This window comes from Bubalus kerabau, chromosome 15 (assembly GCF_029407905.1).
Source record: "Bubalus kerabau isolate K-KA32 ecotype Philippines breed swamp buffalo chromosome 15, PCC_UOA_SB_1v2, whole genome shotgun sequence".
Lineage (NCBI taxonomy): Eukaryota > Metazoa > Chordata > Mammalia > Artiodactyla > Bovidae > Bubalus > Bubalus kerabau.
In genome coordinates this window covers 46,983,492-47,006,771 of record NC_073638.1, presented here as the reverse complement: position 1 = coordinate 47,006,771, position 23,280 = coordinate 46,983,492, and the positions used below count along the sequence as shown (strand labels likewise).

The window sequence follows — 23,280 nt, the reverse complement described above, 5'->3', positions numbered from 1 at the left end:
GTATATTCTCACATAAAAGGTAGGGAGACACTGTCACGCAGTCAGAGAAAGCTGCGGGCTGCACAGCCAGACCTAAGCTCTCCGGGAAAATGATCATAACAGTGGGTACTGGAGTTAATCACAAAGACCTGAACCAGGAGCAGTCGGACCACTCAGCACAGGCAGCTGGACCGAGCATCATGGGATGCCACACGGGAGGCTGCGGATCTGAAGAAAAGCAAGTGATGCCATCTCCAGGTCCTCATCAACAAATAACTACAGAGACAGCCCAGAAGCTGTGTGATTTTCAGAGTGCTGTCACACTGAAGCCAAGTGGACAAGGAGCAAATCCAGTTTTTCTCAGCCCAAGTATGGACTCCATCTTTCTCAAGGCTAACCTTTTTCATGAAGTTCTGAGGTAAAGAACCATCCAGGCAGTAATTTTGCAGATAACTTTGATAAAATTCTAACCCTAATAATGGGTCATCAGTCTTTTACATCTTTCTCTTAGTGAAACCTCCTCAAAAAATCTATATTGACAAAATAATTAGAGATGTGAACAAACATGTATGCAGTCAGATATTTATTACAACATTATTATAAAGAAATATAAAGATATGTGTGACAGTCCTGTGTCACACACACACACACGCACGCACACGCGCACACACACACACCTTCCCCCTCTGGTACATGAAAAGGGAAATCATATGCAGCCAATGTTCAAAAGCAATGAATCCTGTTCCCCACCCACCACAGGAAGCCTCTCTTCTAAGGCACCTTCACTCTGTGGTTGTGCACAACTCCCAAGGCAGCTGGGTCCAAAGCCGTACATTGTCCACTGTAAGTCAAAAAGTCCACCCCCTTGGACATTTGTATTTTGTTTTGGATTGAGATTGCATATATACCTACCATGTGGTGTGTTTAGAAGGCTTTTCTGGCACGCTTACTCCTCCACAACAACCTGAGAACAATTATAAGCCCATAATCCCTTATCTATAATTCCAAAATAAAAAATCTCTGAAGAAACAATAGTTTGTTTATAACTTTGACCCAAAATCTGGCCTGACCCGTCACGATCATATTTATAATATCTATTTATCTCACTTAGTGTGAATATTCATATATTTAGCTACAGAAACACTGATAGATTTGGTTACAGTAGGGCACTGCCCTGAATCCCACTGGGGTATTCCTTTACTTATCATAAAGGCACTATATTCCCTTTCTAAAATCTGAATCATCCTGAATGCCAAAACACACCCATCCCAAAAGATTTCAAATAAGGGATTAGGGACCTGTAGGATTATCCCTGTAGCCCAAGAGAAGTGAAGAGACCTGTTAGGACTCTTTGTCACTCTGAAGTCTTTGCTCCCAACACCATTCTATACTACCCTAGAAGTTCTTGCAGAAAGCAGCACTGTTCTCTGGATAACAGCCCCCACCTGTTTGTTCCCCTCAGGCTCTCCACTCTGGTCACTCCTTAAATACGCTGACGAGCTGTGCCCTTTCGCAAGGGAGACCACAGAAGGTGCTACAGTGGTGGCAAAACCCATGAACAGGATATGGCCCAAAGAGCCCAGTCCTTGGGCTCAGCAACTCCACCCAGAACTCAGCTGTCATCTCTTTTCCTTCAACAATTTTCAGTCTCAGATTCTATGTGCCAAAAGGAAAGACAGATTTACTTAGGGTAGGGCAATAAGGGATTAGGGAGTCTGGAGAATCATGGTAATAAGACAGCAAGAGAAAGAAGACAGAGGCATAGGATTCTGGCCAAGGAGTTGAACTGTACACCGTTTTACCTCTGAGCCCCGGCTATGAACAAAAATCTGAAAAGAGAGCCTCATCTGATTTCACCAACAGCACATCATCCCTGCACCTGCTTCATCCACCTGCTTCTCAATCTGGATTCCCCCCTCAGGAGACAGATGTGTATTACTCCCTGCCTCTGTCTTCCAGCAGCTCTCACTGTCTCTGTCCCTCTGCCTCTGTCTCCTTGCACTGATGGCCAGCCTTCCCCCAAGCATCTTGTCCTTGTCTGCTCTCTACCTCTGTCCTCCTCACTCAGAATTCCTTTCTAAGAGAAAACAGGTGCCAACTATACTTTATAAGGTGACCTCTCCTCATCAACCATAATTAAAAATGTGCCAAAGGGGCATCAGAAGGAAGAGACTTGGTTTCTCGTAACAAGAAACTTGGGATTTCTGGTTTGGTCTACTGCATCTCTTCTCTCATCCTACCCATTTCCTTTTCTCTACACCACACTGTACTTCCACCTGCACAAAGCTCTCCCAACACACTCAGGTGAGCAGAAGGAATATGTTGATCTCTCCCTTCACCAAAAAAGAACTACTGGTTAATGGTTAAAGCTGGAGTCAGGCAGGCATGAATTTGAATCTCAGATCCTCCAATAACTCACTGTATGCCTTGCACTAAATTTATTTAACCTCTCTGAGCCTGTTAATTCACCCATAAAATGGAAATGACACTATCTACTTCAAGGATTACTAAAAGGATTCACTAAGATAATTCATTTGAAGTGTTTGGAATAGTCTCTAACACAATTTTAACAAATATTTGACTATTAATTCTTCTCCTGGACCATGGCGCATGCTCAGTCAAACCTTTGCTCAAAGACCTGATATCCTAGCTCTGTCTAGGAAGCTAGACCGACCCTCTCCTGTGGCCAGTCACTGCTCCTCTAGGAAACTTTTCCTGGCAACACTCTCCCACCATGGTAGGACCCTTCCTAGTGCCTCATACTTATATCACCTCAGCCAGCTCAGACAATGGCCAACTTCGTGGGGTAACCCTACATGCTGGGGAAGGATAGGGGAGGATGCACCCCACATGCCAGGGGTCTTCGCAGGCACACAGGAGTGGAGTGGGAAAGTAGCTACTAGAAAGACTCTCTAGAGTGGTTCTTCTCCAGGGAAAAAACCACTCTTCTTCAGCAAAACAACAGGTTGAGATTTTGTGGCAGAGACACAATTGAAAACCAAAGATTAGGGCCATAAAGAGCATCCACCAGATACAAAGCAGCCTAGGAAAGGGAACAGAGGATGAAGAAAATTCTTCTTAAATTCACCTGGGAAATTCTGGCTTCCTGAAAATTCTCTCCAGTTACTAAGGCAACACTATCCCAATTCAATTCTTATCCTCCACACTGTCACTGCTCAGCTTGGCACCCTCCTACACACATTTGGTTTTTATTGCAATTGTAACCCACTCATTAATAAAGGGTTTCAACCTAGGCTGCACATTAGAATTGCCTGGGAGCTTTAATAATTCCTGATGCCCAGGCATATTCCTGACCAATTAAGTCAAAATCCTTGGGCATAGGATCCAGGTACTAATAATTTCTAAAGCTTTCAGTTAGTTCCAAAGTACAGCCAAGGTTCAAAGCCACTGCTTTGTTCTCAGTTTAAGTCCTGATCTGTGCTTCTCCCATGTCTTTCAAGACCCCAATCCAACCTCACAAAGAAGTCATTTGCAACTGACAACAGAGCATTGCAAATTGCTTTAAGGAGGAAAGGCTTGACCCTGTTTCCTTAAAGATTTCAAACCAAGAACTACACACACACATAAACACATCCTAATGGATACCTGAATCTTCCTCCCCCGCTATAGCAGGAGAATGAAGGGGTTGACTAAAAAATATGCACTCAGGCTGTGGGTACAGTGGGGTTATGAAAGTGATTGCCCTCTCCCCACCCAAGGCCCCAACACCCAGCAGGACCTCTATGACCTCATGCTGCAGTAGGTCAGAGTCTGGCACCGGGGGCCTCACCTCCCTGGGCAGCTTGGGGTTCCTGCAGCAGCCACTGCCCAGCCTAACCCCTCCCACACCCCATCATGTTGGTTGGTACCCCCCACCTGCTGACACTGGATGAAGCTGATGCCACCTGGACTCTCATCAAAGATAAGGTAGGAAAAGAGGGCAAAAGAGGAAATAACACAGTGTAACCTACATAGGTCTCAGCAGCTTGTAAGTAAGAAGAGGTTGGAAGGGTGAAGACAATAATAACTAATATTTACTCAGTGCTGTCTCCTGTGAGAGGTGCTGCACTAAGTGGCCAATTTGATTACAATTGCAAATATAGTACAAAAGCTTCCTTGAAAGACAATGGATGGAGAGCTGAGAGTAGGAAGAAGTGCTATGTTGGAGACAGACTTAGGTCAGGAAGGCTTTCTGGAGTGAGTAACATTCTAGCTCTACAAGTAGTTATTCACATGGAGGGAAGAGGAATACCTGGCACATAAAGAGTGAGTACGCTACGCTACGCTAAGTTGCTTCAGTCGTGTCCGACTCTGTGTGACCCCATAGACGGCAGCCCACCAGGCTCCCCCGTCCCTGGGATTCTCCAGGCAAGAACACTGGAGTGGGTTGCTATTTCCTTCTCCAATGCATGAAAGTGAAAAGTGAAAGTGAAGTCGCTCAGTCGTGTCCGACTCTTAGCGACCCCATGGACTGCAGCCCACCAGGCTCCTCCGTCCATGGGATTTTCCAGGCAAGAGGACTGGAGTGGGGTACCATCGCCTTCTCCAAGAGTGAGTAATAAACACCTAAATGGGGGGGAAGGGGGCAGGAGTGAGTGAACAGTGTACTAACTAAAGGTAGACTATGTGCAAAAGCCAAGAAAGGGAAAATAAAAATGTGTATTAGTGAACTGCAAATAGTCCTCTGGAATAGAGTTCAAAGAAGTAGTGATGAAAATGAGGAAGAAGAGGTACAGGGGCTAATGGTGAAAGGCCTTTTACATTTTCTAAAGAACCTGAACTTTACCTTTGACCTCTTCACAGATATTCCCTCCAGTTTAACTTCCACAGAATGACAAACTTGGGTTTTGAACCAAAATATACAGATTTTCAGGAGCAGGCAGATTTCAGCTCTATCTGAGTTGCCAGTGTCCAAAAAACCACACCAAATTTAGATGGCCACTAATTTCTGAGATTAGAGAGTTTAGGGATCAATTCTGGTCATGTTATCTGAATTAAAGTGAATTTGAAGCATTTGCAGAAGGCAACTCACCAAGTTTAAAACAATCATCTTGAAGTATCCAGTAAACTCAAAGCAGCCTTAATGGCATGTAACTCCCATTTGAAATGGAGTACTTGCTCACCACAGAGGTCAGCTTCCCAGGCAGAAAGAGAAGAGCCAAGGTCCTCCCAAGAATGAGAGCAACTAGTCTCAGCAATGGGAAAGGATGGTCCTGATCAATTGGGGTGAAGTAAATGAGCTCTTTAACTATCAGAAAGCTACACCTCCTCTGACAATCAGAAAAACTCCCTGTTCTATTTAAATGGAAAATTGTCAGGAAAGTCAGGGTAGAGACATACAGGATAAATCACTGGTGATATGTGACAAATTCAAGGAGCAGGACACATTTGAGTGACCTGGTTTCCTCTCCAGAACTGCTGAGTTAGTGGGCACTCATAGGACATCTCACTAAACAGGATGTGGCTCAAGGGCTCCCTATTCAGAACTCAAACCACCAAGGTACCTCCAGGAAGATAATCTTCCACCATCACTTTCATGGGCTGCCCCTGGAAGAGGCTAACTTTGCAGGCCTCTAAGTCCTCAGAACTTCCACCCAGAAGTGCAGTGGAAGCAGGCAGTGGTCTCAAATGATGACTCTGCCAAGAACACACTCACCCTAGCACAGAGCTGAGCACTTTAGGATAACATTGGGGCCCTCAGGGTAAGAATAAGGGCCTAATAAATTTTCATGGCAAAAACCAAGCACAAAAAGGCCAAGACAAGAAGGACCAAACCAAGAGGAACTGTGATCCATAAAAGCCTACAGGAACTAGTACTAACAACATGAGGCCTCAAATCCACACAAGAACTATCCTTCAGCTCAGGCAGAAGGTGTATACTAAGGGGTTATAGACATAGTATAAGCATGGACTTCCAAACCTATTTTGTGTATCCACTCTTGGTTAATAACAGCACGCATTTAACCAATCACCTAAGAATAACCGTTGAGGATGCCTTTTCCCTCACCCCTTAAGTGACCAAGTCCTACTAATTCTATAACCTAAGTATCTTCCCCCAGGGTTTTACTTCAGGGCCTTACCATGTCTTGCCTGGAATTTTACAATGCTCTTAACTGACTTTTCTCTATTTTATGCCTTCTTAGATAAAATTAACTTTCTAAAATGCCTACTTGAATCGTGCCCCTCCTAACCAGAGCCCTTCAAGTGGCTTCCCACTGTCCTCAGGATAAAATTCCCATCAGTTAGCACATAAGGCCTTGAATAATTAAGCTCCTGCATTCTTGTCCCTCTCCATACCCTACACTTAATATGAAATTATATGTTCCTGATTATGCCCCTCTTAGTTTGTAAGTTCAAGTTTTTTCACTGGCTGTTCCCTCTGCATGGACTGACCATTCTGTTAGCTTACTAATTCCCTCAAAGCTAAAGTATTATCACCTAGAAACTATCTTTGGTCCTCTTCAATCAAAGACAAAGGCTGTTAAATCATCTGCTCTGCAGTTTGCTCTCTGAGCTGTTTTAGGACAAGGACAAAGTCTCTTGCATCTAGCAGAGTCTGGCACACAGGAGACATTCAGGTTTTGCTACAGGGAAGAACTGGGAGACAAGCAAGAAGCACCACACTTTGAGCATGTTGTGGAGTGTAAAGAACACTGGCAGAGGGAGGGTCCATCTAGAGCAGGCTACCAGGTTAACTAACTCCTAACCTGGCCCCTAACTCAGTCTCTGACCTATATACTGACTGCCCGCAGGTTATCGAGGAGCGCTTTGGGCCCAATGTAGTGGCAGTACCTTTTCTGTCTGATGCAGCGTGCTATGACCTTCTGGGTGTTTTAGTGAAACAGTCCCGCCCAGCCCACAGCCGCCTGGCTCTGCCAGGTAGGCAGGGCCGGCGGGCACTACAACCAGTGGGGCTGCTACCAAACCTCCTGGAACAGGCAGGCTCTGAGGGTGCCTTCGCGCACTGCACTCGAGAATACTCACCAAACAGCCGAGCAGAGATAACCTATGAAGAAATGCGACTGCTGGATGGGCAGCCCTGCCGGATCCGCTTACACATGGGGGGTCTACGCAAGAAGATGGCCTTCCTGCTGCTGCCACCAGGGCAGGTGAGCCTACAGCCGTCTCTTCCCTGGCTCCGAAGCACCCACAGCATCTACATCATCTACCAGGTCTTCTCCTGTTCCTGGCTACAGCTGGGGCTGCTGCCGACAGCCCATGAGCCCCAGCTGCTCCGGTTACAACGGTCACTGCCTATTGCCTTCTCCTGCCTCAAGTTTTCACTGCAACCCAAGGGAGTGCTGGGACCACAGAAGCCCCTGATCAAAGACCCACTGCCCCAAGGGGCCAGCTGGGCCAGACCCAACCTCAGCATCATGCCACCTCCGGCCCCTACATCAGCCTCTGATGATATCCCCGAAGCTGCTGATGTGCCCCAACCTGTCCCAGCCCCACCTACACCACCTCCCCAAGAAGGGCCAGAGTGCAGACCAACCAGATTCTCCTACAAGGGCCGAAACCCCTTCCGAAGGGGGCCCCAGATGCTGTCAGGTACTGCTAGAGGAAATGAAGATGAGAGGGCTGGGATACGGTGGAGGGAAAGTGCATGGGGAGTATAGCCCAGGAATGTGTGGGCCACACATAACTCCGCACTGGACCCTGGTCAAGGGGATGGAGTAAGGGAGCCAGGGGAGGGTGAGACGGAAGCATGGTCCTGGTGAGGGGGTGGGTACAGCACAGAAGACCAGAGGGAGGGATCAGGGAGGCAGAAAGACTAGGGCATGAGTCAAGCTGTGACTATCCCCAACCCTGGCAGAGAACTGGCTGTTCAGCCCCCGCAGCCCCCCACCAGGAGCCCAGGGTGGGGGCCCCGGGGACCCCGACCGGCACTCCATGTCCCTGCCCCTGCTGCAGGGTCTATCCTCGGAGTTCGACAGCGACGAATGAAGCTGAGGCGAAAGATTCAGGGGGCGAGGCCCCCAAGATCTGACATGGGGTACTGGTCCCTAATAAACATCAACTGCTGCTCCCCCAAACATCCTGGGCCCATGCTGCTTCTTCCTGTGGGGGTCTGGAGGAGGAAAGTCCCAGCTTTTTTCCCTAGGCTTCCTTTCCCCTCACCCTCTAAAGGCATAAGAAGTACCTTGAAACCTTGGCATCATGTCCTCACCAGAGAGAACACACCCTGACCACTTCCGCATCTATTTACAACTTTCTTGGGGCCCCAGCCCCACAGATAAAGGGTGGGAAAGAAAAATGAGCACAGAATAGAGATTTCCCTTTTATACATATTGCAACAAGTTCTCCAGAAAACATTCATCAGAAATAAATTAAAAAGTCCTCTTGCCACTGCCTCCAAACATAAAAAGGAGCCTATACCCTGGCCCCAGCCCAGGCCACTCAAGGCCCTGATTGTCCATGGAAGAAAGTTAAGGATTGAGGGGCCCAAAGCCTGAGACAGGAGGGCCAGACCCCTCCTCGGAAGTATCCAACAAGAAAGGCGAGGTGACAGCATGTGCCTGGGAGATGGCAGCCAACTCCTTGAGAAACTCAGGGAAAATGACTGCACAGTAGACAGCATTCTTGACTCGCAGAGCCTCACCTTGGCGCTCAGGGGCCCCACCCCGGGCGGGTAGGACCGGCGTCGAAGCCCCAGGGGAGCCCCCACCTAGACCAAGTCCTGCGCCACCATCTCTCCCAGGCTGGAGAACCATCTGTGCCGCCTGCCGAGCCCTGGTTGGACTGTGTGCATGCCGCAGGAGTAGCTCCCCCAAGGACGGCCTCCGGCTCTTCACTGGGAACAAACAGGAGTGTCGGGAAGGTGCTGAGGTCAGGCAGAATCCCTTGGCCTGGGAGAGGAGAGGTCCCCACCTTACCCTACCCCCACCTCCCAGGTTCATGAACTTTTCAACTAGGACTCTTAACACCTAAGTGCTGCCTGCTCAGCCTCCTTCCCTCTATCCAGCCATCCTACCAGTCAACCATCAGGCTCAGTCAACCCTTCAGACACTTCACTCCCTTCAGACACTGCACAACCCTTCAGACACTTCAGACAGGACCACTCCCTTCTCCAGGTCCCTTTACCTTAAGGGGTTCTCTTACTGCTCCTCCCTTTCCAATCACTATTCTAGATCATTAAGCTCTTTCTCCCCTGTCTGTAACATGCCCTTACTTCCTGCTGCCCAGCATGCTCCTGTACTGGAATCAAACACTTCCCCTTTCCCCCTGCCCATCTATGACACCTCAGCCACATCCTCTGCTCCTTCAATACCCACAGGGGCTATATATGCAATCAGAGTTCAGTGACTTTATCAGATCTGTCACATACTGCTATCCCTCCAAGATCTACTCTCCTGTGCTACCATTTGGCCTTCCACCAATTCCTTTCCTATAACCACCAAAGCTACCCTCCCACTGGTTGTGGCCAGACAACTACATGTCAGTTCAAATGAACCACTGAAAATACTGCCTTTTCTCCTCTAATTTCCTGCCGACACTGCTGGCCCTGGATGTATTCTTGTCCCTTCCAAGACCTAGGGCCAAGACTCTGGGGATCTAGTCTCCAGATCATGATATCATTCCCATTCTCTCCCTCTAATACTGGTGACAGATATACACTAAACAGATACGTTAAATGTGGCTTTTAGAGCCCATTATAACCAGGTTCACACACTTCCTCCCACCTCTTCTTGAGACTCTACAGAGCCCCTGGCTTTGGCATCCACATCTATCTGCTCCCCCCTGGAACCCTCCAAGCTCTTCTCATGCTTCTGTAGCCCCTTCTGCCTTAATTTTGTTCTCCTTGTTTTCATCCCTGGCCTAATCCCCCTAACCCCAACTCTCCTCTAATTTGGCCTCCACCAACTTCCCATTTTACTGCCCTATCACATTGCATTTCAATAACTTGTTCTCATGTCTTCTCCTCAAACATTAATCTGTGAGTTTAAGGGCTTGCACTCTGTCTTATTTACCTCTATATCCCAGTGCACATAGTACCAAGACTGTGGAAGCAAGAATACTTCCTGGCACTAGACCATGAGGAAATCATGCTAAGAAACTTCAACTGGGCCTTCACAGCTATATACTAACCCTCCTGGTACTCTTCCCAACCTACACACTTTCCTCCGAAAGCCCTCATCTCACCTCTGCTTTCTTGCTCAGCGTATTATTCTGCCTCCTACTTTGATTAACAAATAAAGGATGACTTCAATTCCCTAAAATTTCCTCTACATCTCAAAACTCCACTGGTACATATCATTTCCTCCTTTGATTTCTCAACTGCCTCAAAGGGGGAAAAAAATTTCCCTGGTGCTCTGGATCCTACTTACTTCCACCACCTTTGGGACCTTGCTCCCTCAGTTATGACAATCCTCTAGTCCCCATCTAGATTATCAGCTTTTTCAAAGTAAAGATCTCATCTTGTACCTCCATGAGTCTCCTGTACCAAAGACAACACCACATGGCAAGCACTCAGATGCACTGTGTGCTAAGTCACTTCAATCATGTCCAACTCTTTGCAACTCTATGGACTGTAGCCCACCAGGCTCCTCTGTCCAAGGGATTCTCCAGGCAAGAATACTGGAGTAGATTGCCATACCTCCTTCAGGGGATCTTCCCGACCCACGGATCAAACTCGCATGTCTTATGCCCAATGCATTGGCAGGCAGGTTCTTCACTACTAGCACCACCTGGGAAGCTCAAACACTCAGATACTTGCTGATAAAAGATCTAAATTTAAAACATCATATGTAACTCTTCATATATAACTCTTCCTTCTTCCTCATACCTCACAACTACTCACCAAACTCTGCCAATACTTCTTTCCCACTTCCACCTTATCAAATTCTTCCTATTTCTACTGTTCTAATTCAAGCCTCACAGGTCACATCTGCATTATGGCAGATGCTTCCTGATTGCTCTTCTGACTCCATGTTCTCCTAACTCCAGTGCACCTAGCACATGAACTTACATACTTATCTCTCCACTCCCACATATAGGACCTCCAATTGGTATCTCACTGCCTAAAAGTTTACAACTTCCACCCATCCCAACTTCTACTCTGAGAACCTTCTGCTGTGATGAAATCTTCCCAGCCTTACTACCAACTGTTCCACCACCTTCCAAATTCCGTGCTCCAGCTAAACAGTTCATGCTATCTCCTGAACAAATAATAAAGTCATCCCACTCCTTTGCCACCCAAGTCCTACCCATCTCTCAAGACCCGTGTCAAATGTAATATCCTTTACCAAACTTTAACAATATTGCAACCTAAAAAAAAAACAATCTCAATCTAGAAACTATTCTGTCCCCTTGCCTGTCCCCAGATTCTAGAGTAGTTTTTGCTGGTACTGTTGATTTGGCTCTCAGTGGACATAACTATTTTTCCTCTGACCAGAAACTTGAAGATAAAATCAAGAGTCCATTCTCTGCAACTCTCCAGTTCCCACCACAAGGCTTCAACCTTAAAAGAATTCAATTAACCTGAGCTAGTTAGTTGCCTAGGGAAGATGGGGAAGCGGTGGCAGGGTAGACCTCACCTAGGGAATCAGATCGGCGGGGGGCAGGTCCTGCTGCAGGGCCCTCGGTCCAGTCCAACTTGCCACGGGCAATGAGGTACTTCTTGGCTTTGGATAGCAGTGCTGGGAAGTCCTCCTGGGAGGCTGCAAAGCTCTCAATCTTATTCTTCACAGAGCCCAGCACCTATGAAGCACAACTTCATGACATTTCTGGGTGGCTTCAGACTGATACAGTCCTTTCTAGCCCCACCGGGCCTGTTCCCAGCACCCCCAGGGCTACTCCAGCTGTGGGCCTGGCCCACTGTGGAGCCTGGACGCACCCATGCACGCATGCATCGCACACCTGCAGCAGGGACTTGACACTGGGCTGGAAGACCATGTTGGTGTTGAGCAGGAAAGAGCGGAGCAGGGGCTGGGGGTGACAGGCCAGCTGGGCCACCAGCCCCGTCAGCAGGAAGTTGACATAGACGGAGTTCTGCAGCATATTCTCGAGTTTGGCAAAGAGCACAGCCATGAAGGGGCCTGGGGAGGTGGGCACAAGGATACAAGGCCTGAACACAGTGCACATCACACACATTCCTCCCCAAAACGAGATCCCCCACTAGGTGAAAATTATTTGTATTTCAGTCTCTGGGAATGTTTAAATATCCTGTGAACACCTATTCTGGACAAGATAAAATGGCAGACACCACATGGACCCACAAGAGGGCCAGATGCCAGCTTTATACACATTCTAGCTGAAGAGCCAGACCACAGGCTCTGGAATTAGACAGACTTGATTAAATTTGAGCTCTACCATTTACTAGTAAAATTACTAGATGAATCAAAACTCTCCAAGCACAGTTTCCTACTTGTTAAAATAAGAAAAACACCCACATCACAAGGTTATTAAGAGGATCAAAGAGAGACTGATACACAGCATTTAGGTCAAAATCTAGCAAATTTTAAGTATTCAATAATAACTATAAGCTATATGATATTTCTCAATTTTTAAAAAGCTTAACCCAAGAGAACAACTGAAGAAAGAACAAGTGACTAAGTGATTAGAACCAAAAGAAGAAACAGAGTTACACACAAGACAGAGAATAACACTAGACCTGAGTCAAAAATAAAGCCACAAGAAAGCATAATGAAGGCAAAGAAGGTGACTATATTGATCAACTTAAAAGGGGAGAAATCTTTGGAGAACCAAAGGAATAATCAGGTCTGTTCAAGAACTGGGAACGAAAGTGGTAAGATAGAATCTGTAGGAAAAAAAGAGCTTAGTTCAGGGCCAGAGAAAACTGATCCAGGACAGACTCTTTGGTGGAAACGAGACTAGCAGAAGGGATTAGAATGACCTTCTAGAAGAACTGGCCTCAACTGAGCCAGGTCACCAACACTAGTACAGTGGAACCATCACAGTCTGTCTGGTCAGGGATTTGTGGGAGAAAGGGACTATGCCTATGAACTGCCCTAGGAATTAAGCCAGGAGAACAATGAAGGGCAAGAGACACTGAATCCTGAAAAAGATACTAGAACAGTCTTCACTCCACACACACATGACTAGCCTTAGCTCTAAATCAACTCTTGGTTTAGCAAGGTCCTAAGATATCCCTTATCATCTCCAGGGGACTTTTTTGCAAGACAAAAAGCTCAGATGAGTTTATGAAGAAGAAAAAAGAAAGCTTCAGTTAACACTTCAATAAAGTGGTAAAACCTGCACACCACCTTCTAGTGGCATAGAAAAGGAAAGAGCAAAGCAGAGGCTAAGTAAATGAATACACCTATTCTCTATAGTCTGCAAGAGTTGTTATTACTCCAGAGCAAAAGCCCTGATGATGTGCAAGCAGTGTGGCAGTATATCCCAGGCCCAGTTAGAACATGTACTGACTGTACTGATCAATGCACAATAACCTCACTACAAACATGTGAGAAAGACATGTGGTGCCTTGGTCAACTACTATCTGCCATCCGCCCAAGATAATAATCCTAAACTACCACATGCTGAGTTCTCACAATATACCAGCATCACAGTAAGTGATTTACACGCATCAAAGACATAGATGGGACACTAACTCAAGGAATGTCTAGTCCAAATCACTACACAGCTTCCCAGAAGTGTCTCCCCAACAACCCCCAGGATGGTATGTAGAGGAGGGACAAGAGCCAGGTGCGAGCTGGGCTGGGTAAAGCAGGGTCAAACAAAAACAAAATGCAGTTAGCCCAGCCACTCAGGCCAGGTCTAACCCCTAGGTCTTTGGAAGAAACCAAAAGAACTTAACTGGAGGAGTCAAGGCCAGCGTTGTCATTTTCCCTGATTGCGGTATGTCACTGATCTAATTTACCCAGACAGAGGTATTTCCCTCTATCTGCTGCAATTCTTACCACTACCCATAAACCCTTAGAAAGGCTTACTGAGCAGTCAAGGCAAGGTACAAGGATAGGAAACAGGAGAAACTTGAAACTGAGCCCTTCTCTAAAGGGGCTGGGAGAAAGGAGGCCAGGGCTGAAAAAGGAAACTACATCAGAGAGCTGACTGTGGGCCACAGAAGAGCTGACAGGAGACCCAACACCCAGACAGATACACTGGTAGGAACAGCATGGAACAGCATGATTTACAGGTGCCTCACAAACAGGACAGGCCATGTCTTCCACATGATTCAGATGTATTACTGTGATTTACCAGGAAACACCAAACACAAAATATCCTGATCACACATCCCAGGAAATGGCCAGACTGAGGAAGAATTGGAACATGCACATAGGACAGACATATAAGGCTGAAACAAAAGTCAATACTCAAACCAGCACAAGCATGGAAGATGTACAGACAGACACAGAGACACAGTATGACATGATATGTATCTAGAGGGGACCCAAGCAAAATGGATGAGGAGCTAGGCAAGTACACAGGAATGACATGGCCAAGAAGCCTCAGAAACTAGCACAAACAGGTCGAGAACATGCAAAGAGTACACAAAGGAGAAGACCTAGGCTAAGTAGCTTACCAGTGAAGGGCTGGCTTGGCAGCTGGTTGAGAGTCCGCAAAGGGCTGCTGAGGAAGGGGCCAGGGGGCTCAGGGGAACAGGTGAAGCTCTCGTAGGCCTCCTCCTCCTCAAGAGGTAGTGAAGGCTCTAGAGGAGGCTCAGAGCCAGCACCCCCATTGCTCAATGCCACCTCCAGCTCCCGAAGCTCTTGCCCAAAGCCCTCTAGTCCTGCCATGCCCTCAGAAGTGTCCTCTAGTGGTTCCCCAGCTCCCTCCTTTGGCACCCGACGAACCTTCTTGGCCCCCTCAGGCCATGGTCCTGGCAGCCCATTGAGCTGGGGAGGGGGCAGGTGGCCAAGGCTTTCCCGTGCACCCCCAGCCAGCCCCCCACTCCCCAGCTCTTCCTCCTCCCCTTCCCCCGCATTGTCCCTGCCCTCCTCAGGCAGTAGGCTGCGTTTCTTAGTCCGGGAGCCAACTGGACTAGGCTCAGGAGGGGGCCGCTCGCCATCATAGGGGGCAGACCAGGTACGGCAGGCTTGGACACAGCGGTCCACACCACGGCGCGCCTCACGCAGATACTCCAGGTAATTGTCTTCCAGCTCACCAGGCTCCTCCACAGGGCTGGGCCGGCGGCCAGGGCTGGAGGCTGGGGACGTAGCAAGCCCTGGTGAGCGAGGGGCTGGGGCTGGGGACTCAGAGCCACCCAGGCTCTGCTGTCGCAGGAAGAGGGCTAGACGAGATGGTGTGGAGGGCCGGGGTACAGTCACCACAGAAGAAGAGTCAACACTTGGGCTTCCAGGGCCTGCCGAGGGGAAAAAACATAAGAGGGATCAAAGAGACAGAGGTGCAGGAGGAGGGATGACACAACATGGGTAACTACAAGAGAAGCCAACAGAGCAGCAGAAATGTGACTGATTTGGACAGCTGACTCTCCACCACTGAAATTAAGCTTTTCCTCATTCAACACCACCCTCACCACCATCACCATGAAAACAACAGAAACAGAAGAGCATGACCAGAGTGAAAAAAAGGAACAGCTCTGCTCAGAAGCTAAATTTCTCTGGTAGAGTTAATGATCCACCCTCCAACACCTCTCACCAACTTCCCTAAAGATGGAATGCCACTCACAGCCACCTCCCTCCTTCCACCCTGGCCCCGCCTTCTTGCTAGGCTCCCCCAGGACCCAGGCCATACCCGTTGTGTCCTCCCTTCTCCCTGCCTCTCTGCTAGGCCCACCTCGTGCCCACGAGGCATGCTCTGCACGAGGTGGGCTGGAGGCATGGTGCCGACAACAGCGTGGGATTAGGGAGAGAAACTTGTCTGCGGCTCGTCCATATAGGTCCACGTCACGCACAGCCGGCTTCTGGCTCAGCATCACATGGTTACACGGGACAAGATACCTGGGAAAGACAGCAGAAAAGAAAGGACAGATCAGGAAGGAAGGACAGGGTTTGAGAGAACATCAGTGGAACTACATGGCTAAGCCAGGTTTCAAGAGGACATGCACAAGCAACCCCCATGCAACCCATCACCCCAGCAGTGCACAAGGCACCGACAGCCCTGAAGGTTCGGGATCAGCCATCCCTCAGCCCTGCCCCAACAGCTACCTGAGAACCAGCTGCAGCAGGACATCCTCACAGCTGAGGTTCAGAAGGGTCCTGAAGAGACTCAAAGACACCATGCAGAGCTGGGGGGGAGGGAGGGAGGAGGGGGTAGAGATGAGTCACTGTAAGAGCTCTCAGTCCTTCAAGATATTTAACAAATGGGAACCGCCCCCCACAACCTGAGGCCCAAGCAACCACTCCTAAAACAACAATGGCACAGGGTTTGGCATGTAACAATCATTCAAATATTAAATAAATAATTACACTATCTTTGTGGTCAAGATATCATTATTTACAGATAGGAACAAACCTTGTGCCAGATTTAATGCATTTCTACAGACCACAAACTTGTCATCAAACTCTGGCTACATATACCTGGCAACAGAGATTCTAGCAACACCTAAATGGAAGGAATACCCATGAAGAGATCCCAGGAAATACTGGGTCTGAGTGAATGTCTAACAGGAGACAACACAACATGATAACTAAGTGAATGCCAGTCAGCAGACTATAGCAGCATAGTAACTGAATGCCTACCAGCAAGAAACCAGAGAGAACCTGGAAGAATCCCAGCTGGGAAGTGGGTGGGGCTGTGAACATGGAGTGTGAGTCACCCCTCCAACACCAGTGTCTCTCGGAGAAGGTAGGATAAAGAAAAGTTCAAGGGCAGCTGACAGGAAAAGGAAAAAATAGGTGGGTCCAGAACAAGGGAAATCTTTTGTTTTAGAAAAGCAATAAGGGTGGTTCACCTCCAGCCAGGCAAAGACAGCAGACACATGTAAGTTCTCCCTTCCTCCGCTGAATCCCCAAGCGCTGTCTCCGTACTTCCCTTATGACAAGTATACTTGAGCTCCTCGAAGACAAACACTGGGTCTTAGTCTAGGGCACTACCTCCACAGTCTAGGTGTTCATCCTTTACCAAATGACTGAGGGGAAGTTAAAAGCCAGTCATGGTGGCAAAGAGATAAGATAGCAATTCATATTTTAGTCAGCATGGATATTTACCCTAAATGACCATTTTAACTAGCACTCAGACTCATTAAAACATGAGTTTTAATGAAAACACTCAGACTCATTAAAGATTGTGTGGTAGGTAGAAAAATGGCCCTCAAAGATGTACAGATCCTAATCTCCAGATCTTGTACCTTTTTACCTTACATGTCAGAAGGGACTTTGCAGGCATGATTAAGGTTATTAAGGAATTTAAGTTGAGGAGAGTAGCCTGGATTATCCAGAGGGGCCCAATTAAATCACATGAGTCTTTAAAAGCAAAGAATATTTTCTAGTTGGGTCAAAAAGAAAGAGATTTGAACCATGAGAGGGACTCCATCCACCACTGATGGTTTTGAGGGTGGAAGGAGTCATAAGTCAAGGATTTAGCTGATCTCTAGAAGCTGGGAATGGTTCCCAGCTGACAGCCAGCAAGAAAATAGTAATCTCATCCTTTAACTACAATTAAGTAAATATGACCAAGGACTAAAATGATCAAGGAAATGGATTTTCTCCTGGGGCCTCCAGAAAAGACACTGCCCCACTGACATTTTGATTTTAGTAGGGTAAGGTCAGTACCAGATACATGACCTACAGAATGGTAAGGTAATAAATTTGTGTTGTTTTAAGCCACTATGTTTGTGATAATTTGTTATGATAGCAATAGGAAACTAATACAGATACTCAGATACTCAGACTAGCTAGCCAGAATTACTCACCTTAGGCCATGAAAGTCAGGCTATAGTGGTTACAAAGTCAGGCCAATAGATTAAAGCTTAAAAGGGCCAAACACAGGAAAGGGAAAGCACCTGCATGTTTAACATGGGAATCCTGACATCAGAACAGATTTGGTTCCTCCAAGAACAGACAGCCAAGAATAAATACCCAAAGACCACGAAAGGCTCCTGAAACCAGAGGACCAAATGCAATACTAACAGAAATATGTGCTAAAGACTAAAGACACTGAGGGAGAATCAAAGAAGTTAGGGTAAGATTAAGACAAAAACAAGATGGACAGAGCCCAGCACAGGGGAAAAAAAAAAAAAAATCAACCCTAGGAAGGAAATCAACATTCTCAAAACATGAACAGGACATTCTATGAAGCCAAATAGATTTAAGACAATGGTCGAACTTCAGCATAATTAGAAACAAAACTTTTTCAGTATCTTTGTAAAATTAAAGCTTTGGCAACTATTTCCTATTGGTTTATACCAATAATTCTTAAGCTAAGGCATGTATCATACTTACATTTTGGAGTATTATAAAAGTTCACATGCCTTGGGCCTACTTCCAAAGAATATAACTCAAGAGACCTAAGGCAGAGCTTAGAATCTGTTGTTGTAGTTATTGTCCTTTTCCAATTTTAGGGTGTACACTTGGTTCAGAAACTCTGGTCAAATCAGAGTCAGTCTAAAAATCTCACACATACCCTAAACTTAGCTATTCAGGAGAATGTCAAGTATACAAAACATAGCTATCCAGAAATCCTACCTACCTCAAACCCTACTACCAGGTATCTCAGGTAACTGGAACAACTTTCCAGAACCCTTAGTGATCCAAGACCTTCTACTTCAAACACAAAGACCCAGAGAACTTCAATTATTTGTAATAAAAGAAGGAAATAAAAGTGGTGATAGAGCCAAAATAAATGCCATAAAGTGCATGGCTAAACAAATGCTTTATTTCCCCCAGAAGGACAGCAGGTCTTTATTACTTAGACAACTTACTCCTATTTTATATATATTTCTATTGGTTAAAATCTAACCTTCTTACCATGGTCTACAAAGCCATGCATGATCTGAATTTTACCCACCTCTCCCTCCTTTCTTCCCCATGCTCACTACACCTCCAATCACACTAGTCTTTTATCTTCTCAAATACATTTCATTTCCTCTCCCCCACTGTGTTCTTTGCAAGCACTGCTCCCTCTCCTAGACTGTTCTTCTGCTTGCTCTTTAGTAGGCTAGCTCCCTCATGACCTTTAGGTCTCAGTTCAATGTCATCTCCTCTGAGAGGTTTTTTGATTACCCTACTGGCTTAGATGGTAAAGAATCTACCTGCCAACGCATTTTCAAATTTTAATCCTGGGTTGGATCCCTGGGTCAGGAAGATCCCCAGGAAAAGGGAATGGCAACTCACTCCAGTATTCTTGCCTAGAGAATTCCATGGAGAGAGGGCCTGGCAGGCTACAGTCCATGAGGTCACAAAGACTTGGATATAACTGAATGACTATCACTTTCACTCTCTGTTTTCTAAGCAGCCTGTTTTTTATAAAAATGACCTCAACTTTCAATTATTTCAGTTATGTGTTTGCTTCTCTACCTACTCTGTGAAGGAAGCTCCATGAAGTCAGCAAAAACTGCTTACCATTATATCCTCAGTACGAGAGACCAGTACAGTGAACACAGTGAACATTCGATTAAAACCTTCAGGAGGAAGGAATTGTACTAGGTAGGTAGGCAGATGGGTGCCCCAAGTTACAGCAGTTCAAATACAGAAAATTCAAAAGGAAGAACAGGTAAACACACTAGTTATAAAGCAGGCTCAGAGCCTGAAGAGGTGATCTCGAGTCACCCACAACAAGCCACAGAGCACTACACAGCTGAAGAGACTCTCAGGTCAATGCCATATTACAAGTGCTGCACAATGGCAAAACCTATAGCCATGAGTGGCCAAAGTCATTCATAAAATTTAACTGTCCTATGTATATCCAGATATTACAAAAGCAGAGAAGCACATTGAAAATGTCCCCAAAATAGTTAAAAGTTTAATACTAGAAAGAAAATGCCACCTAACTTTGAAGTGATTACTAGAGACAAAGGCCAAAGAAGGGCAGAAACACCCTCCCAGAACAAAGGTTGGAGAGAGGAGATGGCTCACCCAGGTAAGCCAGGACAGAGGTAGGGGCCATACCCGGGAGTTGCTGCCAATACGGGCAACAAGGGTGTCAAGGATGGTGTGGGTGTCATGCCGGTGTAACAGCAGGAATCGCAGGAAGGTACGGAGCAAGGCGGGCTCTGAAATACTCCGTAGGAAAAGTTCCAGATAGGCGGTACTGGCGATCATCTCCTCCACAGAGGTCTGCACGAAGGGAAGGTAAAGTTTGGAAATTTAGGGCTTCCCCACATATACACAAAGCCATTTTCCTTAAGTTCTAAGGAGGTACCAGGAACAGACAGGGAAAAAGGGAGGAGTACCCTGCCCACTGCCACCCACACTGGTCCTGGCATTGAGGTAACCACTCCTCAGCCTAATCCCTTAATCTGCCTTGCCACCATGACTCTCACCTTGTGCAGGGCAGGGCCCATGACTGGCACCAGGAACCCATTATGGATATAATCAACCAGCTGCTTTTGCACCAGAGGATGAGCCACCTGTATGGGTACAAAAAAGAGGATGGAGCATTTTGAAGGGGGCTACTGTCAGAAAGGGAGCAAAATGTTAGAATATATATATGCACCCTCCCCTCAAGCTGAAAGAAAATCAGAACTCCAGAGATTGTACCTTCTCCCACCCCATTTCCCCAGATGAGCAAGGGCCAGAGCTCCTGGGAACCCCAGTCCCACCTGAATGACTGCATTGCAGAACTCTAGAGAACTCATGAAAAGCGCAAGGGCTGGCACTCCAAGCCAGTCTTCCCGTCGCAGGCAGTGCCAATCATCCCCTGGAACTTCAATCTTTCGGGGCAGTGACGAGTACAGGGCACTTAGCCCTGTGGCCAGCACCTGGGGGCCATCCCCAAGGACAGGTTACCAAAGGCACAGACAATATAAAAAATGAAAACAGTGAACTATTAACCCAGAGTTTTTATGGAACAGGGATAAAAGCTATTACCAGAGCAGATATTTAGTTACCAAAGGTGCCAAGACATCACCTGGGAACACTGGCCCATGAAAAGCCTTCATACCTGCCTTATCCACATAAGCCCAAGTTTCATCCCCACCCCAATTCCAGGTGTTACATTCAAACCCAGGGGGCTACTTGCTAAAGGAGAGGGCCCCGGTGCATAGCCCCTCCACACCTCCTAAATAGGAAGGTGCCTACACCATACCCTACACCCATCCCAGGAGGTGCTGACCGGGCAGAAGTAAGAGTGATCTGCGATGTAGCGGCCCACAGTGGGACTTCCAGCTGATAGAGCCATGAGCAGGAGTAGGGCGTCGCGGGCCTGCTGGCCCAGGGTGCCCTCTCGATGGACAAAAGGGACAAGGCGAGAAAAGAGGAGAAGACGGGGAGCAGCTCCAGGTTCAGGAGGTGGCTGCAGGAAGAACTCGAGCAATGAAGGCTCCCGGGCCAGACACACGCACAGCTGGCTGAGAAGTAGCACCAGGCCTTCATCCAGTGCTGGGCTACTGGGCACAGGGCGGCCACAGGCATCCAGCAAGATCAGTAGAGCCTCACGAACTGGACCATGCCGCAACAGGGGCTGGCGAGCTTCGCTCACTAGCATCTCAAAGAGTTTCAGTTGCTCAGCCCGCCGTTCCTCAACCCCATCCCCAAGCTCATCCCATTGAAGCTGCCATGTCAACACACGGGTTAGCAGATCCTCACGCAGAGCAAACTCAAGCAGGGGCCCAGGAGCTGTGGGGACCAAGGGCACTGCGCGATCCTCTGCCAGGAGTGTCAGCATCTGGTAAGTGTGGTTGCGCACGGCACTGAGATCATCAGCACCCCCAGGAGCTGCCCGAGGCCCTTGCCGTTCCAGGATTCGCACCACCTGGGGAATCAGGACAGATAAGAGAAGGAATCTAAGATAAAGTGACTAGATGATAAGGTGAGAAAACACAGAAATTTAGAGGGACTCAGGCAGGTAGCAGACTGGGCCCTTTGGTATACAGTCTCCTACCTGGGACCAGTGATTCTTGAAAACCATGAGGCAAGTCTCAGGGTCAGCCATGACAGGGGTCTGCAGACTGGCCCCTTGTGGTACACGGTGCCCAGGGCCCCGGGAGGCCAGTCTGCTCAGCCAGTTCATCCTCTCCATAAGGCAGGCTGGGCACGGCCAGCGGCCAGAGAGTCACACTCTGAGAACTTGCCAGCTGGAGGTTTTCTCCACCTGTGTCTCTAGTCTGCTTCATCCGGTCTGTAGGAGCCAACAACTGTCCATGGAGCCAGAAGATACACCAGGCTGGAACAGTGAGCCCAGAGGTCACTGCCCAATCCAGACCTACAAATCTAATTCAAAGAGAAAGAATAGAGAGGTTAACAGAAGTTTGCCTCTTTCTACCACCCAACAGGAAGAACTTAGAACCACCACTCCACTGAAAACGACACACACAATCAGCACTTTAAAGTCAACACGTGTAAAACAGAACTCATTCCAACACCAAACCTGTGTTACTTCCCCAGCCTTCTCCACCTTAATAAATGATAGCAATATTCACCTACTTGCTCAGGTCAAATACCTGGGCATCATCCTTCTTTCTTCTTGTTATTACCTCCAATATCCAGTTCATCAGCCTATAATCTATACCCTCCAAACATGCCTCACTATTGCAATAGCTTCCAATCTGGTCTTCATGCCTCCAGTCTTAGCCCTTTGACAATCTATTCCCCACAAAGCAACTAGAGTTTTAAAACATAAATTATACTACATCTCTCCTCTGCTGAAAACCCTCCAATGATTCCCTATCACACTGGTAATAATCCAAGTCCTTTACCTTGGCCTCTAGGGCACTATCTAATCTAATCTATATAACTTCCTACATGCCCCTTCTCACTCGTACTTCACTCATAGGAGCCTTTCTTGAACACTAGCTCTTGCCTCTGTCTGGAATGCACTTTTCCTGATCTTCACATTGTTCACATCACTCTTTCCAAATGCCATTTCCTCAAAGAGGACTTACTTAACAATTCTATCGAAACTGCATTTTCCCACCTTCACTCTCTAGCTTTCTAATCCTTTCTTCTGCACACTTTTTTATTTTCTGAAAATATTTGTCTATTCATTTATCTATCTTCCCTACTACAATGTAAGCTCACTGAGGATAAGGTTTCTCTGTTGCATCGCCAGTACCTAGAGATCAATAAATTATCTGCTGAATGTATAGATGCTCAAGTGAGTGAATGAATGAATGAATGAACGAACGAACAATGAACTATCAGGAAATCCAGTCTAGATCTGACTCTAGTCCTCTGGGACTTCTGAGGAAGAAACCTTTTTCTATTACAGGTCCCTCCCTAGAAGCCCACCCAATAGGAAATACACAAACAGATCTTTAAC

The 23,280-nt window shown here is 47.1% G+C and overlaps 2 protein-coding genes across 9 annotated transcripts in view; one reads left to right on the top strand and one right to left on the bottom strand.

The window, feature by feature from the left end:
* The first annotated feature begins 3,834 nt into the window (after nt 1–3,834).
* C15H11orf42 (chromosome 15 C11orf42 homolog) lies at nt 3,835–7,926 on the top strand. The gene is made up of 3 exons (XM_055548835.1): nt 3,835–3,906; nt 6,732–7,530; nt 7,796–7,926. The coding sequence occupies exons 1-3, from the start codon at nt 3,835–3,837 to the stop codon at nt 7,924–7,926; spliced, it is 1,002 nt and encodes a 333-aa protein (XP_055404810.1).
* FHIP1B (FHF complex subunit HOOK interacting protein 1B) overlaps nt 4,305–23,280 on the bottom strand; it is a 28,966-nt gene continuing 9,990 nt past the window's right edge. For 3 of the 8 annotated variants that reach the window (XM_055548827.1, XM_055548828.1, XM_055548829.1), the window contains exons 2-12: nt 21,904–22,232; nt 21,136–21,774; nt 20,624–20,782; nt 20,345–20,431; nt 19,938–20,138; nt 16,071–16,150; nt 15,658–15,863; nt 14,486–15,265; nt 11,839–12,017; nt 11,517–11,679; nt 4,305–8,773 (exon numbers count right to left, since the gene is read on the bottom strand). In XM_055548827.1, coding sequence (XP_055404802.1) covers nt 8,409–8,773; nt 11,517–11,679; nt 11,839–12,017; nt 14,486–15,265; nt 15,658–15,863; nt 16,071–16,150; nt 19,938–20,138; nt 20,345–20,431; nt 20,624–20,782; nt 21,136–21,774; nt 21,904–22,041 — 2,997 coding nt within the window. In that variant the 5' untranslated portion in view covers nt 22,042–22,232 and the 3' untranslated portion in view covers nt 4,305–8,408. The remainder of the gene's footprint in view (nt 8,774–11,516; nt 11,680–11,838; nt 12,018–14,485; nt 15,266–15,657; nt 15,864–16,070; nt 16,151–19,937; nt 20,139–20,344; nt 20,432–20,623; nt 20,783–21,135; nt 21,775–21,903; nt 22,233–23,280) is intronic. The other 5 variants (XM_055548833.1, XM_055548831.1, XM_055548830.1 and 2 more) reach the window with 5 other exon arrangements.